General features: G+C 37.2%; 1 protein-coding gene across 2 annotated transcripts in view; it reads right to left on the bottom strand.

The window, feature by feature from the left end:
* The window catches only part of HECW2 (HECT, C2 and WW domain containing E3 ubiquitin protein ligase 2), a 179,710-nt gene that overhangs the window by 63,273 nt on the left and 100,721 nt on the right, over nt 1–15,716 (bottom strand). For both annotated transcript variants that reach the window (XM_023542646.2, XM_064286869.1), the window contains exon 17: nt 897–980. In XM_023542646.2, coding sequence (XP_023398414.2) covers nt 897–980 — 84 coding nt within the window. The remainder of the gene's footprint in view (nt 1–896; nt 981–15,716) is intronic.

Here is a 15,716-nt window from a genome sequence, read left to right as displayed (position 1 = left end):
CCTGAGTGGCTCAGCATGACACCCCCTTTAATTCTATGAGGGGTGCAGTTTTGGGTGTCCCAACCACTGGGTAAAGCTAACCTGCCGTTGAGTCAATTCTGACTCATGGCGATCCTATAATGACTCTACAGGACAGAGAAGAACTGCCCCATAGGGGTTTCAAGGAGTGACTGGTGGATTCGAACTGCCAACCTTTTGATTAGCAGCCGTAGCTCTTAACCACTTTGCCACCAGGGCTCCAAAAATGAGAAAGTCTTTTGAAAACTGCCAGTTTCCCATCTATCCTGCTCTAAATTTTAAAACCAGTGCTAATCCATCACATCTATACATTAGATGTGATAACACCAGCTTTTTTCTCCTTGGCCAGTTTTATGAAGGGCTTTTTATTGAGTTAGCAGGGAATGACCAAATTTCAACTTTCTAGTCTGACTTCCCAAATCTACACTCTTAAAACCATAAATTTATAATGTCTTGAATCAGCAAAAGGAAAACAAAGCACATCTTAAGAAAATAAATTGACAGAAAATTATAAATGATCTCTGTTCTACTCTGAAGGGGTAAACCACGTGTACTTTATTCAGACACTTTTCTGTTTTATTTTGAGTGGGAAATTCTATTCATAGGCCTTCTACAACTTTTCCCTTCTTTGAGACCATTTCCTTTCACAGCAGGATTAAAAAAAAAGAAAAATCAAACAGAAATTAAACATAAGAATTGCAATCTGAAATGAACTATCACTAAATCAGTATCCTAAATCTTCAACATCAGTGTATCCATAAGTTTTCAATAATAAAGGCAAAATTTTTGAGTTACTAAGATTAGCATGTTACTTTCTAAAATGCTCCACAGTATCTGCTGACAGGAGAATCTCAACTTAAAAAACTAACATTACATACCTCAGCAACATAACAAGGTCTGCATCACTTGAAAGACGCACCAATCCTGGGGTTCCTTCAGTTCGGATAAACTGAATCTTCTCCCTGTTTAAGCAAAGAAACAGCTCAAAATATAAATGGTGGGCTTTGGGAATATAATTCAGTGCTTTAGGTGCCATTTTTTAAATAACGGTAACAACATCTTGGTACTTATTATGTGCAATATACACCCTAGGAATTTACATCCAAGAGAGAGTGGATCCTTGCCTTCAAGGAAGACCTTGTGAGCATCAACACTGCTCAGCTCTATGTTGGAAAAAGAAGATCCTTTTATTGCCTTTATCATTTTGCTCTCCAAGTACTAATGTAGAAAATAGTACAAGACAATAAAACTCTTTCTCTTCTTTGAGTTAAAGTCTGTTGTGGGTCTGAAATCTAAGCAACAGTCTGGACCATTCAGGTTCATCTTGCTATTCCAAAAAGGGATTGTGTAGGGATATTTATCTCTATTCCTGAGGGTATACCTTTAAGTTGTATGTGTTGAGCACATTCCTACTTGGAAGCAGAGTCTCTATGCATAATATATTTAATATAAAAGCATGCGGCTCTTCTCTCCAGTTACTACAGCCAGAGCAATAGGCTGTGTGCATGCCTGTATAAATGTTAAATACAACAATGTGGCTTATTTCTATGATTTTTTAAATAGATAAATGTGATAACATCAGCTTTTTTCTCCTTGTTTGATAAGTCATCTTCATGTCACTACTTTTAATTCATTGTATGGGTAAAATTTTAATAAAAATTTTCCTAGTTGCTTTCCCTCATTTCCTTCATACTATTTCAAAGCACACTGCCATTAATTTGCATAAAATGAGGGAGAAAAAAAAAAAGAACTATCTACTGGTACTGAAAGCATTACATTTGGTTGGAACACAGAGGCCAATGCAGATGTGCAATTTTGTCCTGAGTGCTAATAACAATATATTTTATCAGGATTCCTGTACTATGAAATAAAGTATCAATCTCCGATATAAATATTTAGATTTAGTTAATATCTATAGGGCATCTTGAATTTCCATTTGACATTTTCATAAAGTTCTGTTGCATTTTACATTTTCAAATTCTGAATTCTTTTAAGATTTCTTACAGATTTGAAGGCAATGAGGTGGAAGGCAAGTTTTAATTGCTCAGATAAAAAACATCAATTGATTTGCCCCCAGCTACAGATCTTAAAAAAAACAAAAACAAAAATTACTGTTGAGTTGATTCTGACTCATATCTTACTAACCCATTGCTGTCAAGTTGATTCTAACCCATGTCTTACTAGGAATGATACATAAAATTCACTCCTCAGTTTCTCCTGGCTAGATTCATTTTAAATAATATGCTAATATATGAAGCATCTAACATTTAGTATTTCCAAATTTTCTTTTTTGTCCCATATTGCCAGTAGCTAATGACTACATATATAAAAAAAAGACTAGTAAAAAAGAAATGGCAGATATGTACGCAGAGAAATTGTTCAGAAAGGCCAGCCTCTTTGCCTGGGGTTATTTTACTTTGCAGGCTCAAACCAAGCAGAACATTTTCCCTCAAGTGTTGCAATCATATGTCTTGAAACACGTGATGGAAACCAAGGCCGATTATCTGGTGAATGATTTTTTCATAAGAGATATAAAAGATGGCTTAAAAAGCTAAATTAGAGATAGGTTATCTTGGAGAAAATTAGCAATAACTCAACCAAAGAAGTACTTTCATTAACGGTCAGTAATAATATGCTTTGATGTGAAGAATCAAAAGCTACCTCCAACAAACATACAGTTCATCTCCTCAGTCTATCATCACAATAAACTTAGGCAAACAGAAAAAAAAAAAAAAAAAAAACAAACAGGCTGAGCACTCTCCCCAACTTCCTTAGCTGGAGCTCTGCAGAGTAGACTGAATGATGATAATGATATCATGTCCTGGGCTGTGGCCTGTTAAGTTTCCTGTGAATAAGACAAGCATCAGAACTTCCTGAGTCACAAGGATTACAGGGTGAGGAAAGGGATGAAGAAAAGCACCAGAGGAAATGTGCCAATTAGGGAACGTTTCATCACTGTCTAAATATTAACTATTACGCAGTGAAGCCAATTGGTTTGATTCCTCAAGTGAGAACGTAGCAGAGTCAGGACAGAACCAGTTCTCCACCAGGTCAGTTTATTATTTATCACAACAGGCTAAGGGTCATACGTTTACAGGAACCAGACAATGCTGTGATGTACATCACACCATTAAGTATTTTCTTATACTGACATTCATTCATTCTTTCAGCAAATATTTTCTGAGACCTACTCTGTGCCAGGCATGGTGCCACTCACTGGGAATCCAATACGGAGTAAGACACAGTATCTCTCTCAAGGAACTCATGGTGCAGTGGAAGAGAGAAAGTCAACAAGCAATTTTAGAATTATGTAAAATATTTAAATTGTTTTGTTCACTTAACTGAAATGTGTTTAGGCCTTACACCTCTCCTACTCTATGAAATCATGTATAAGGTTCTTCTTTGCTTGAAGCAAAGAAGGTATTAGTTTATTGACTGTGAAGACAGCAGATTAACCCCCCAAAATAAAATACTTAGGAATAAATCTAACCAGGCATATGAAAGACTTAAAGAAAACTAATAAACACTACTGTAAGAAACCAAAAAAGACCTATATAAATGGAAAAACATACCATGCTCATGGATAGGAAGACTTAACATTGCGAAAATGTCAATACTACCCAGAGTAATCTACCCAACAGCATTCTTTAACAAGATGGAAAAACCAATCACAAACTTTATATGGAAAGGAAAGAGGCCATGTGTAAGTAAAGCATTACTGAAGAACACAGAAGAAGGTCTCACGCTTCCTGATCTCAGTATCTACTACACAGCTACGGTAGTAAAAACAGCCTGGTACTGGTACAACGGCAGATGCATAGACCAATGGAATAGAATTGAGAAACCAGAAGTAAATCTATCCACCTATGGACAGCTGACCTTTGATAAAGGGCAGAAGTCCAGTAAACGGTGATGAAACAAATCTGTTTAATAAATGGTCTGGCAAAACTGGATATCTACCTGTAGAAAAATAAAACAGGAGCCATACCTTACACCATATACAAAACTAACTCAAAACAGATCAAAGACCTAAATATAAAAACTACAAATACAAAGATCATGGAAGAAAAAATAGGGGCAACCCTAGGAGCCCTAATACATGGCATAAGTAGTATATCAACCATAAATAAAAATGAACAAACAGCAAAAGTAAACTAGATGAATGGGGCCTCCTAAAAATTAAACACTTACGCTTATCAAAAGACTTTTCCAAAAGAGTGAAAAGAGAACCTACAGGCTGGGAAAAAATTTTCAGCTACAACATAGCAGACAAGGGTTTAATCTCTAAAATACATAAAAAAATTTCAACACCTCAACAACAAAAAGACAAACAATCCAAATAAAAAATGGGTAAAGGACACAAATAGACAATTCTCCAAAGAAGACATTCAGGCAACTAACAAACACATAATGAAATGCTCCCGCTCTTTAGCCCTTAGCAAGATGCAGATTAAAACTACAATGAGATACCATTTTACTCCAACATCAACGGCACTAATCAAAAAAACAGAAAACAACAAATGCTGGCAAGGTTGTACTGGGACTGGAACTCTCATACATTGCTGGGGGAAATGTAAAATGGTACAACTACTAGGGAAAACGATATGGTGATCCCTTAAAAAGCTAGAAACAGAAAACCATATAATCCAGCAATCTCACTCCTAAGTATATACCCTGAAAAAATAAGAGCACTGACACAAATAGCCATATGCACACACATGTTCACTGCAGCATGATTCACAATAGCAAAGAGACGGAAACAACCTAAGTACCCACCAATGGATGAAAGGATAAACAAACTGTGGTACATATACACAACGTGATATATAAATAAAGAACAACTAATCCACAAAACATCTCACAACATGGATGAATTTGGAAGACCTTATGTTGAGTGAAATAAGCCAGTCACAAAAGGACAAATATTGTATGAGACCACTATTCTAAAGAAACAAGAAAAGGTTTACACACAGAAAAAAGCATTCTTTGATGGTTACCAGGGAAGCAGGGGGAGGGTAAGTTACTAAATAGAAGACACTTGCTAGTATCGGTGAAGGGAAAGGCAATACACTATATGTGGAAAGTAAGCATAACATGACAAAAGGCAAAGGAAGCCAATGAAAGGAACACAAGAACAAATTACAACTATAGCAATTACTATAACAGACAATCCTGCAACAACAGTATTAACAAATAATAATTTACAAAGGGATACATAGGTAGATTGTTGCTGTTAGGTGCCATCGAGTCAGTTCTGACTCAGAGTCACCCCATGTACAACAGCATGAAACACTGCTTGGTCCTGCGCCATCCTCACAATTGTTGCTATGCTTGAGCCCATTGTTGCAGCCACTGTGTCAATTCATCTCACTGAGCATCGTCGTCTTTTTTGCTGACCCTCTATTATACCAAGCATGACGTCCTCCTCCAGAGACTGGTTCCTCCTGATAACATGTCCAAAGTATGTGAGATGCAGTCTAGCCATTCTTGCTTCTAAGGAGCATCTGGCTGTACTTCTTCCAAGGTAGATTTGTTCGTTCTTCTGACAATCTGTGGTATATTCAATATTCTATGCCAACAACATAATTCAAAGGCATCAATTCTTCTTTGGTCTATGTATATTGTAATATACATAGGTAGACAGGTATGCTAAAGAGGTGTGGAAGCATACCCACCTGTAATTACAGGTTAGGCTGTGGATATCTCTACATACATATTTGTGCATGTTGCATGTATACTAATATAAATGATAGAACACAAGAGGAAAGTCAAGGAAACTTCTTATGCACAACCAAACACTTCCCAATACAAAGATACTATGCTTGAAGGCTAAGGACCATAGACTCAGGGAACATCTACGTCAATTGGCATAAGATAGCGCATAAAAACAATGTTCTACATCCTGCTTTGGTGAGTACTGCCTGGGGTCTTAAAAGCTTACAAGTGGCCATCTAAGATGTAACTAGTGGTCTTTTCCTGTCCAGAGTAAAGGAGAGTGAAGAAAACCAAAGACTCAGGGAACAATTAGTCCAAAGAACTAATGGACCACATGAACCACAGCCTACATGACCCCGAGACCAGAAGAACTAGTCGGTGCCTGGCTACCACCACCGACTCCTCTGACTGGGATCACAATAGAGGTCCCAGACAGAGAGGGAGAACAAAAAATCAAATTTATGAAAAAAGACCAGACTTACTGGCCTGGATGGACCCGAGACTATGACCCTAAGACACTCCTCTGACTTGGAACTACAGCCATTCCCAGAAAGCACCTTCCAGCCAAGCAACAGACAGGCCTGTAAAATAAACAGTAACACCCGAAAAGAACATGCTCTGTAGAACAAACAATTATATGAGAACAAAAGGGCAACATTTGCCCAAAAGTAAAGATGAGAAGACATAAGGGGTAGGAAAAAGGAAAGAGGGAACCCAGGGTTATTGCCGTCTTCAGATGTCCATATTCAGGCCTCTGTAACCACTTCCGCCAGTGCAGAAAATCACTTAAGAAGATCAGCTCTAGCTGAAGATCATTTGAGGACAAGGAACAAAGTCTCAAGACTGGAATTCCCACGGAAAATACTCTCACTGAAACCAACCCACATTTTGCTGAAGTTACAGAAGGGCATGTGCTCAGAAACAGCCAGGGCAGCAGCCTCGAAACCACAAAACTCTCTGGATTGCAGACTTTGACATACACATAGTTCCTGTATACACAGTTCAGTAACACCTTCACAAATGTTTAAATGTTTTAAAAAATGTTTTAAATACTGCCTTGGGAGCAGTTTTAGAGAAATGCCCTTGACTTTTCTAATGGCACAATGTCAAGAAGGGAAAATTAGCATTCATCATTCACAATCATTACAGTCACACCGCATTGTCTGACTTGAAATACAGCCAAACAGAGAAACGTTAACTTTCTTTCTACCTCCCATTATATAGTTTAAAACTGGAAAATTAGGTCCATTATGGTCATGTGATTTTTTCTGGAAATGTAGAAGTGACGCGAATTAGCTATATACTCAGGGGCAAGCTTTGTTGCAAATGGATATAAATTAGCTCCACACGTCTTATCATGACTCCACCAAAATACAATAACCTTGTGCAAACCCCAATATGAGACAAGAATTACACCTCCTTTAGACATTCATTCTTTAAACATACCCTGGAGGTGTACAATTAGAAGAGTAGTCTACCCACAAACCACTCCCATCTTTAGGACTCAGAGGGAAAAAGGACTGAAGGATTGGGAGAGTAACCTCAGCACAGCTGCTTCATTTAACAGAAAACGAAACAGAATGTGACGACATCAAGTCATACAGTTTGAGAGTGGCTGTTCCGGACTAGAACCAACATCGATTAACTCAGGGTAATGGACTCCTGTTTTCACAAGAAATGGGCAGTCACTTTCCTTCCTTCCTTCCTGATTCCTACCAGGACCCACAATCTCATAATGGACCTGGAATTATACAGGACTGCTCTCTCTATATAGGGTTGCTACGAGTCAGAAAAGACTTGATGGCAGTGAGTTTGGTTTTTGGATTTTTGCTCTCTAGATAACAGGGGAAGAGTCCCCAGTGTAAAGCAAAGAAAGTCTCTACTCTTTTTCTAACCCTCTATTCCATTCCCAGATGAGAAGCTCTAAATCTGATGGGACAAAATATAAGGCACTGGCCATTTTCTACTACGTAGAGTCAGTAGTGCTTTCAGAAGGCACACAGCCATGGGCAAGCAGCCCTCTCCTCTTCTACTTTCCTTCCGTAGGTAAGTATGCCATATTTACCCTTCATATAGAGCAGTAGCTAAGACTGCTCGCTGTTTCTGTCTTGGGGTCTGGCAAAGGATAAGGTTGGGAGGAAGAGGTCCCCCTTAGGCTTTGAGCTTGAACTGCAATGGGAAATCCCAATTCTATCAAGAGTTTTGTGTTGAACCATCAGGTAATAAGCCTAGATAATAATAAAATGGTACCTTTTTCTTTCTTAATTTCCATTGTTGTTTTTGTAATGAACAGAGGAGGGAAAAAGAGGGATAGGCAGAATACAATCTGGGCATTCTTGAGTTCCCTAGTTAGATGACATCTAATACCATTCACCCCCAATCCTATTCTCACCCTGAACACCACAAAAAGCCTCAGCACCTCGGCTATATCACAATCAATAGTAAGTGAGCTTAAGGACCTTATCTTCTGAAGGTGCCCATACTGGCTAGAGGCCACCACCATATTCTGAAGCACACAGGAAAAGACTCACACCCTAGCATGGGAGAAAACGGAGAGAGGAAATTGGAGGAATTTAGAAAGTGACTTAACTTTCCTTGCCTATTTCTTTATCTCTAAAATAAGCATAGTTATTGTATCTGCCTCTAGGGCTGTGGGAAGGATTAAATGAATGAATGCAAATAAAATACTCAGCATGGAGCCTATTACAAAGTAAGCACGCAATAATTTTTAACTATTGAGTATACTGTCAGACGCTGCTGTTGTTAGGTGCCACTGAATTGATTTCGACTCACAGCCACCCTGTGTGACAGAGTAGAACTGCCCCATAAGGTTTCCTAGGCCAAGCCATGGTATTTTTAATCACCTTACACACATTCGAAAGCTGGACAATGAATAAGGAAGACCAAACAAAAACTGAAGCACTTGAATTATGGTGTTGGCAAAGAATACTGAATATACTGCAGACTGCTAGAAGAACAAACAAATCTGTCTTGGAAGAAATACAGCTAGAATGCTCCTTAGAAGTGAGGCTGGCAAGACTAAGTCTCACGCACTTTGGACATATCAGGGGGAGCCAGTCCCTGGAGAAGGACATTATGCTCAGTAAAGTAGAAGTCAGCAAAAAATAGGAAGACCCTTAATGAGCTGGACTAACACAGTGGCTACAACAATGGGCTCACACATAGCAACAATTATGAGGACGGTACAGGACCGGGCAGTGTTTCGTTCTGTTGTGCACAGGGTCGCTATGAGTCAGACCTGACTCCATGGCATCGAACAACAACAACAATCTTTACAGAAGTCGAATACAGGGTCTTTCTCCAACAGAGCCACTGGATAGGTTTGAACTAACAGCCTTTCAGTTAACAGCTGAGCGCTTACCCATTGCATTCCCAAGGCCTCATAATTATTTATTCCCCTTTTTGACAGACAGTATGACCTATTGAAAATAGAGTCAACTAGATGTCTCATGACAGACTGCATTTTCTGTTATTGGCTGTGGATAAGTTGTTTTAATTATCTTGTTTACCTTGGTTCATTCCACAAGTATTTATTGTGTAATTATTATGATACATAGTAAAAATAAGATATTGGCCTCTCTACAAAGCTGAAATAATGCTGTGAGTACACAAGAGATAACTCATGTGAAGAGTTCTATTTTCTCCTAAATCAATAGATAAAGAGAAACATTATTCTCAATAAAGCAAAATTCTATATAAAGCAAATCCATTTTGGACTTTTTAAAAAAAAGAGTATAGTTGTTATACACAAACATGTCTTGTTATGAGACCTTACTTAAGGCATTCTAAAGCTTGAACCCTAAGCCCATCATTATTCTGAAGAATTAATATATAGGATACACTGAAATATATAACTAGCATCTTGTTTAAGAATAGTTAAAGAAGTTTGTATTTTCTTATCAGTTAGAATATTTATCATGCACTTGATAACAGGTATTTTAATTGAAAATACATCCAAGAATATAAACCATGTTATATCTGCCTGTAATCTTATTTTAAAATAAATATACTAAAAAAGAAATTGGACAAGCCAATTGCACAAAGGATAGGTGAGGATAAGGTGTACTTTCCAAAATGTAATATAAAATATTAAGGCAAAGGGGGAAATAAAAACCAACTTCAGAAAAATAGTATTACAAAATCTAACAATCTAGTAGTTTCCTCTATTTGGCAGTTATAATTTAGAAGATTAATAAAATAAGATACTTAGGATAAACCTAGAAAAGCAATAGCCAGTTCCTAGGTTTGCTATGAATCGGAATCTACTTGACAGCAATGGGTTTGGTTTTTTGGTATATAAAGAAAACAAAAAAACTTTATTGCAAGAAATGAAAAGATTGAATAGAAGAAAATACAGTTGTAGAATATGGACAGCTAAATATTTTAATTATATCCAAATCAATCTAAAGATAAAATGACTCACTGGGATGTACAAAGATATATAAATTGCAATATTAAAAAAAAAGGTGGATTCTGTACTTTTATGTATGTCATTCTGTGTAATGGAAATGGAGTTATTTGCCAAACTAAATCAAACCCGTTGCCACTAAGTCAATTTCGACTCATAGCGAGTTATATGCCAGTTGGGATAAATGATTTTAAGTGTTATCATTATGTCCCAAATATACTGTGTATGAAATGATCCATTTAACAAATATTGATCTAATGCCCAGTCTATGCAATTTAAGATGCTGGGTCATATAAAAAAAAAAAAAAATTTTTTTTTTTTTTTTTGCGGATTGAAAAATATGAGTAAGATATGGACCTTGACTTCAAATAACTAGCACTGTATTTGGAATATAAATATATAACAATAAATATGGTAGAAAAATTCAAGATGGTTTGAGACATGTTAAGTGCCCAAACCAAAAAAACCCAAACCCATTGCCGGTGAGTTGATTCTGACTCATAGCAACCCTATCAGATGGAACAGAACTTTCCCAGACGGTTTCCAAGGCTGTAACATTTATGGAAGCAGACTGCCACATCTTTCTCCCCAGGAGTCACTGTTGGGTTCGAACCATTAACCTTTTGGTTAGCTGCTGAGCGCTTAACCACTGTGCCATCAGGGTTCCTTATTTCAAGCACAGATGATACCTTATGCCATTTCTAATGTAAATTATAAAAGTCAGACACATACTTTTAGTACAACAAAACCCTGATGGGACTGCAAGAATGTTTTCTGTTTAAGAGTACTCTCAAGGAACTGAGTAATAACTTATACATGGGGTGTATACAGATCCTATTGTATGTATCCAGTGTATATAAAATAAACTGATGTTAGTTTTGGCAATGGTGATACCAAGTTGCTTTTTCTTAAAACAATTTCCATTACTATTTGAATCCACTGATAGAGACAAAAAGAAAAAAATACTATTAACACAAAGGGAATGCTTATTTTGTTTATAAGAAATGATGCTAATTCACTAATATATGTAATTTATCTAAATATATGTAAAAATCAGTTTTCATCCAAAGCCATTTTGTACTATCACAAATGAAAATTCATTGCTCTCTATGGTTTTAAAAAAGGCTTTATTATTGTTTTTGGGTTTGGAGAAAGCATCGAGGTTGGATTCAGTACTGATAATTTTCTTTGGTTCACACAGCATCCATGTCCGACAAGCTACTGAAGAAGAAAGACATTTTACTGTTTTCTTAATAAATGCAACAGAATATAGCAAAAATTAATAGTGTAACAGATGACACCTAAAACGTGGTTATTCCTCATGTAAGAAAAGGTTTGAAAATCCTTTTGAATCATTTGTTAGCAAGAAAGCACAACGCTTTGAAGACATATCCAATGGATGAACATACGTGTAATTGAGAGAATCTTTCAGTTATATAAGGGAATTATATATACGGGAAACAACAGGTACTTAGGGTGATATGCAAAAAAGAATCTAAACTAGTTTTGGCTTTGAGATTTCTTCTTTAGGGCTTTTTTTTTAATCTTAAATGACTGTCCAGTTATTTTAAAGTTAGTAGTTATGAGATTCCCTATATAGACAATGTAGAATGTCAAGAGACTATATATATCCATAAACTAGCAAGTCCATTCAAATGAAATATGAATACTAATTATTCCTCTGGCAGAAGCCATCAAGTAGGTGACACGGTTTAAGAATCTGTGTCCCTTACTGTCCTAGGTGGCAAAATTCCAAACCTTTCATTAGATCTATGGGAAGATAAGCTACTCGTGAAGATATTTTAATAAGCCCTTGAATGGCTTCTGAAATGCTATCTCAATGACAGCGTCACAATTTTTTGGCCCTTTGTAATTTCTGATGAACTTTAAGCTAGCGATTCAGGTGACTAGGCATGGAGCAGTCAAGGCTGTTTCATCATGTAAGTGTAAAAACGATTTTAAAGTAAACATTCCTGTAGGAAATAGTGTGAGCACAGCACTATAAAGCCTTCTCAGCCACCTTTGTTGCCGTTGAGTTGATTCGGATTCACAGTGACCCTAAAGGACAAAGTAGAACTGCCCCATAGGGTTTCCAAGGCCGCAAATCTTTATGGAAGCCAACTGCCACATCTTTCTCCTGGTGGTTTCGAACCACCAACTTTTCAGTTAGCAGCAAGTATTTAACCATTGTGCCACCATGGCTCCTTAAGCCCTCCTACACAGAAGTTAATCTTAAAACTAGGAACTCTAGCTGCATTTCAATTGTAGCCACAGAATCCTACAGTTTCATTTATATGTACAATCAGTCTCAGGGATAGTGGTTTTGAGAATCAGAATAGGTTCGGGGTAAATTACTTTAGACTGAGTACTTGTGATGCAATAGAGAAGTGAAGGGCAGACTACTAATATAATACTCACTTAAATTATTGTATGGTTACCATGGGACACTAGTGGTTCAGTGGCAGAATTCTCCCCTCCTATGCAGGAGACCCGGGTTCGATTCCTGACACCTCATGAGTAGCCACCATCCGTCAGTGAAGTGCCAAACGGTTATTGGAAGAGCTTCTAGACTAAGATGGACTAGGAAGAAAGGCCTGGTGATCTACTTCCAAAAATCAACCAATGAAAACCTTATGGATCACAACGTACTGATTTGTAATAGATCACAGGGACAGCAAGGACCCAGCAGTGTTTTGCTCCATTGTGCAGGGGGTTGCCATGAGTCAGGGGCTGACTTGACAGCAGCTAACAAAAATAGTTACCATGCTTACATAGTACCCAACACTTTATGTACATTATTTTATTTAATCTTCAAAAGGAGGCTGCCATTAGACATTCCTATCCCCATTTTATAGAGGAGAAAATTATGCCTCATTCAAAGTTACCCAGAGAGTAAACCGCAGAGCCAGAATTCACACCCAGGTCTGCCTGACCCCAAACCTGAATGCTTAAGATGTACATTCTACTATCTTTTAAGAGCCATATACTGGTCTCCTGTTCAGAGACAGAGACTTCCATCGGGACTTTCCACTGACCACTATTATGCAGTATCAATAAATCACTTTAATCAGGTGGTTTTAAAAATTCAATAATTATTTCATATAAATGGTCTATAGGAAAACAATAGTCCCAATCCAGATTTTCGAGGATTTAAATTTGGTGCAACAAAAATTAGAAGTCTGTCACACTGGTTCCTGACAACATGTGAGCTGTTTACTGAGTGAGCAGTAAACGAATTAGGAGAGGACTTTCAGAGAGCTGGGTAAAGTCTTAACAGGAAAATGCACAAGGATCAGGAGAAGCAATTTCAACCAAGTAGTTCAGATGTTAACTGAGGGTAAGATTTCCAGCGCAATATTAAATATAGAAAAACTCCCTTGCCAGAAAGCTGGACAAGAAATAGGCTGGAATTTTGGATACTTGGAAACTTTAACTTTTTACTTCATAAACTTCTGAATTATTTGATAATTTCACAACGGGCAAGGATTACTTTCAAAATAACAAAAAATTAAGAGTAAAATCAAACAATGACAAAACTCCAGGGCTCTTAAAATAGGATGATGAAAAAAAAAAAAAAAGACTGGAGTCTGCATTTGATTTCATTCTGTTGAATCCTGAGACACAGATTTATCTTTTGTTGCTTAGAATTTTGATTTCCAAGTTACTGATTTACTAATAATATAAAATTTGGAACAGCCCAATTCACCCAGATCACATCCTCATGGGAATGGAATTTAAATGGGGAGAGCTGAAGGAGGGATGAGTCTAGCCCCCAAATAACGATCACTGATGCCGGGGAGAGCTAGGCTAGGTGAGAGGGCACATTTACTGGCTGGACCTAATGATCACACAAAATTCGCCTCTTAACTCAGTTTTATGACACCTGGATCCCTTTTTATAAAGCAATGTTGTCAAACACCAACACTGAAAACTCTGTTGGATTTGTATGCATTAAATTCACCTACAAAGTATTTTTAAAGGGTTGTTTCTAATGAAGATATTTGTCTTTGCCTGGGTGAAATATATTAAAAACAACCATTCAAAAATATAGGTGAATTTAGGGAATATATTTATCTTTGTCTGGATGAAATGGAAACCTTGGTGGTGGTGTGGTTAAGTGCTACTGCTGCTAACCAAAATGTTGGCAGTTCAAATCCACCAGGTGCTCCTTGGAAACTCTACTCTGTCCTGTAGGGTCATTATGGGGCAGTTCTACTCTGTCCTACAGAGTCATTATGCGTTGTAATTGACTCGATGGCAATGCGTTTGGTTTTTTGTTTTTTTTAGATAAAATATTAGGACATTTTATTTCTGCTTTTAACATCACAGCATTCAAGCTTCTTGGTATGATTACTGTCTTTCACTAAGAATCAGGAGTAGGATAGAGCAATCAGTGGGGACACTACTCATCTGACAGGTGGTACTGACTCAGATGTTGATTTTTCTAACTGGGAAAATGAACTGCCTGGTGAGAATAAGAAACAACAACGAAAATAAAAGACAGAGGACATCAACTTGTTGTTATTCATGATTGCATGACAGATGAAGTTAGAGGGAACAATGATTTAGAGAGAGCAATTGGAAGTAAAGCCATACCCCATTGCATGGAAAACCATACCCATTCTACAGGAAAAGATAGACAAGTAGAGTCTTGAGGAAGAAGGAGATAAATATGGATATAAACTAAATAAACTGCTTGCTATCCTCAGGTTTAGGAAGAACCACAAGCAAAATAAGCAAAATACAAAGGAAACAGGTTTACCTACTTGAATTTCAAAGGTTACCATTTATTTCCTCAAATTACAGAGAAAATAAGGGACACTTCTCTTTAAGTGGCTGTGCCATGGATGAAGTAGAATGTGCACGAAGTACACTGGTATTGAGAACCCTTACTCAGATATGAACACAAGGTCCACAGTTACCTCTGACACACAGATTACTCACGGGCTGTATTCCATGCATAAATCTGTTATCAAAAATATCACTGAAATCTGAGATTAAAGAACCCCAGCTGATTCCCTGCTCTGCATTTGTGGGAATGCTCCTTACAATACAGCTTTTAACTATATGAAACAGAATGTTCTCTTAGATATACAAACTTCCCTTTTACGTTGTTACGATAATAAGCAAAATGCTTAACTACCAAAACCTTTTCAGAGAAAGATAGCACTGTGACACACATTCTGGGTAAGAGGAACTGCATTATCTCACTGATTTAAGTTCCTGTTTCCTTCTACTTGTCATGGCTACATGTGCTTTCTGTGGTTAAATTCTGTAAATCGTCACAAAAAGCAGAGAGAGAAACTTATATTTCAAAGCCTATCAAATAATTATTTAGCAAAAGATGACCATGTTATAAGAAAGATTGTGCTTAACTGAGGACCATGAGTCTTACTAAGAAGAAAAATTCTTCAGCAGTATTTAAATCAGAGACTAAAGACTCTAAAATACAAAAAGAAAAACAAAACTGGAAGTCACCAAGTGGGGTCTACAGCTTTTCCCTGTTAGGATCTGTAAAGTAATTAAAGAATAATGATAATGTTGGATGTTGATT

Source organism: Loxodonta africana, chromosome 6 (genome assembly GCF_030014295.1).
Source record: "Loxodonta africana isolate mLoxAfr1 chromosome 6, mLoxAfr1.hap2, whole genome shotgun sequence".
Taxonomy (NCBI): Eukaryota; Metazoa; Chordata; class Mammalia; order Proboscidea; family Elephantidae; genus Loxodonta; species Loxodonta africana.
The sequence above is the reverse complement of the archived record's forward strand: the minus strand, read 5'-3'. Positions and strand labels throughout refer to the sequence as shown.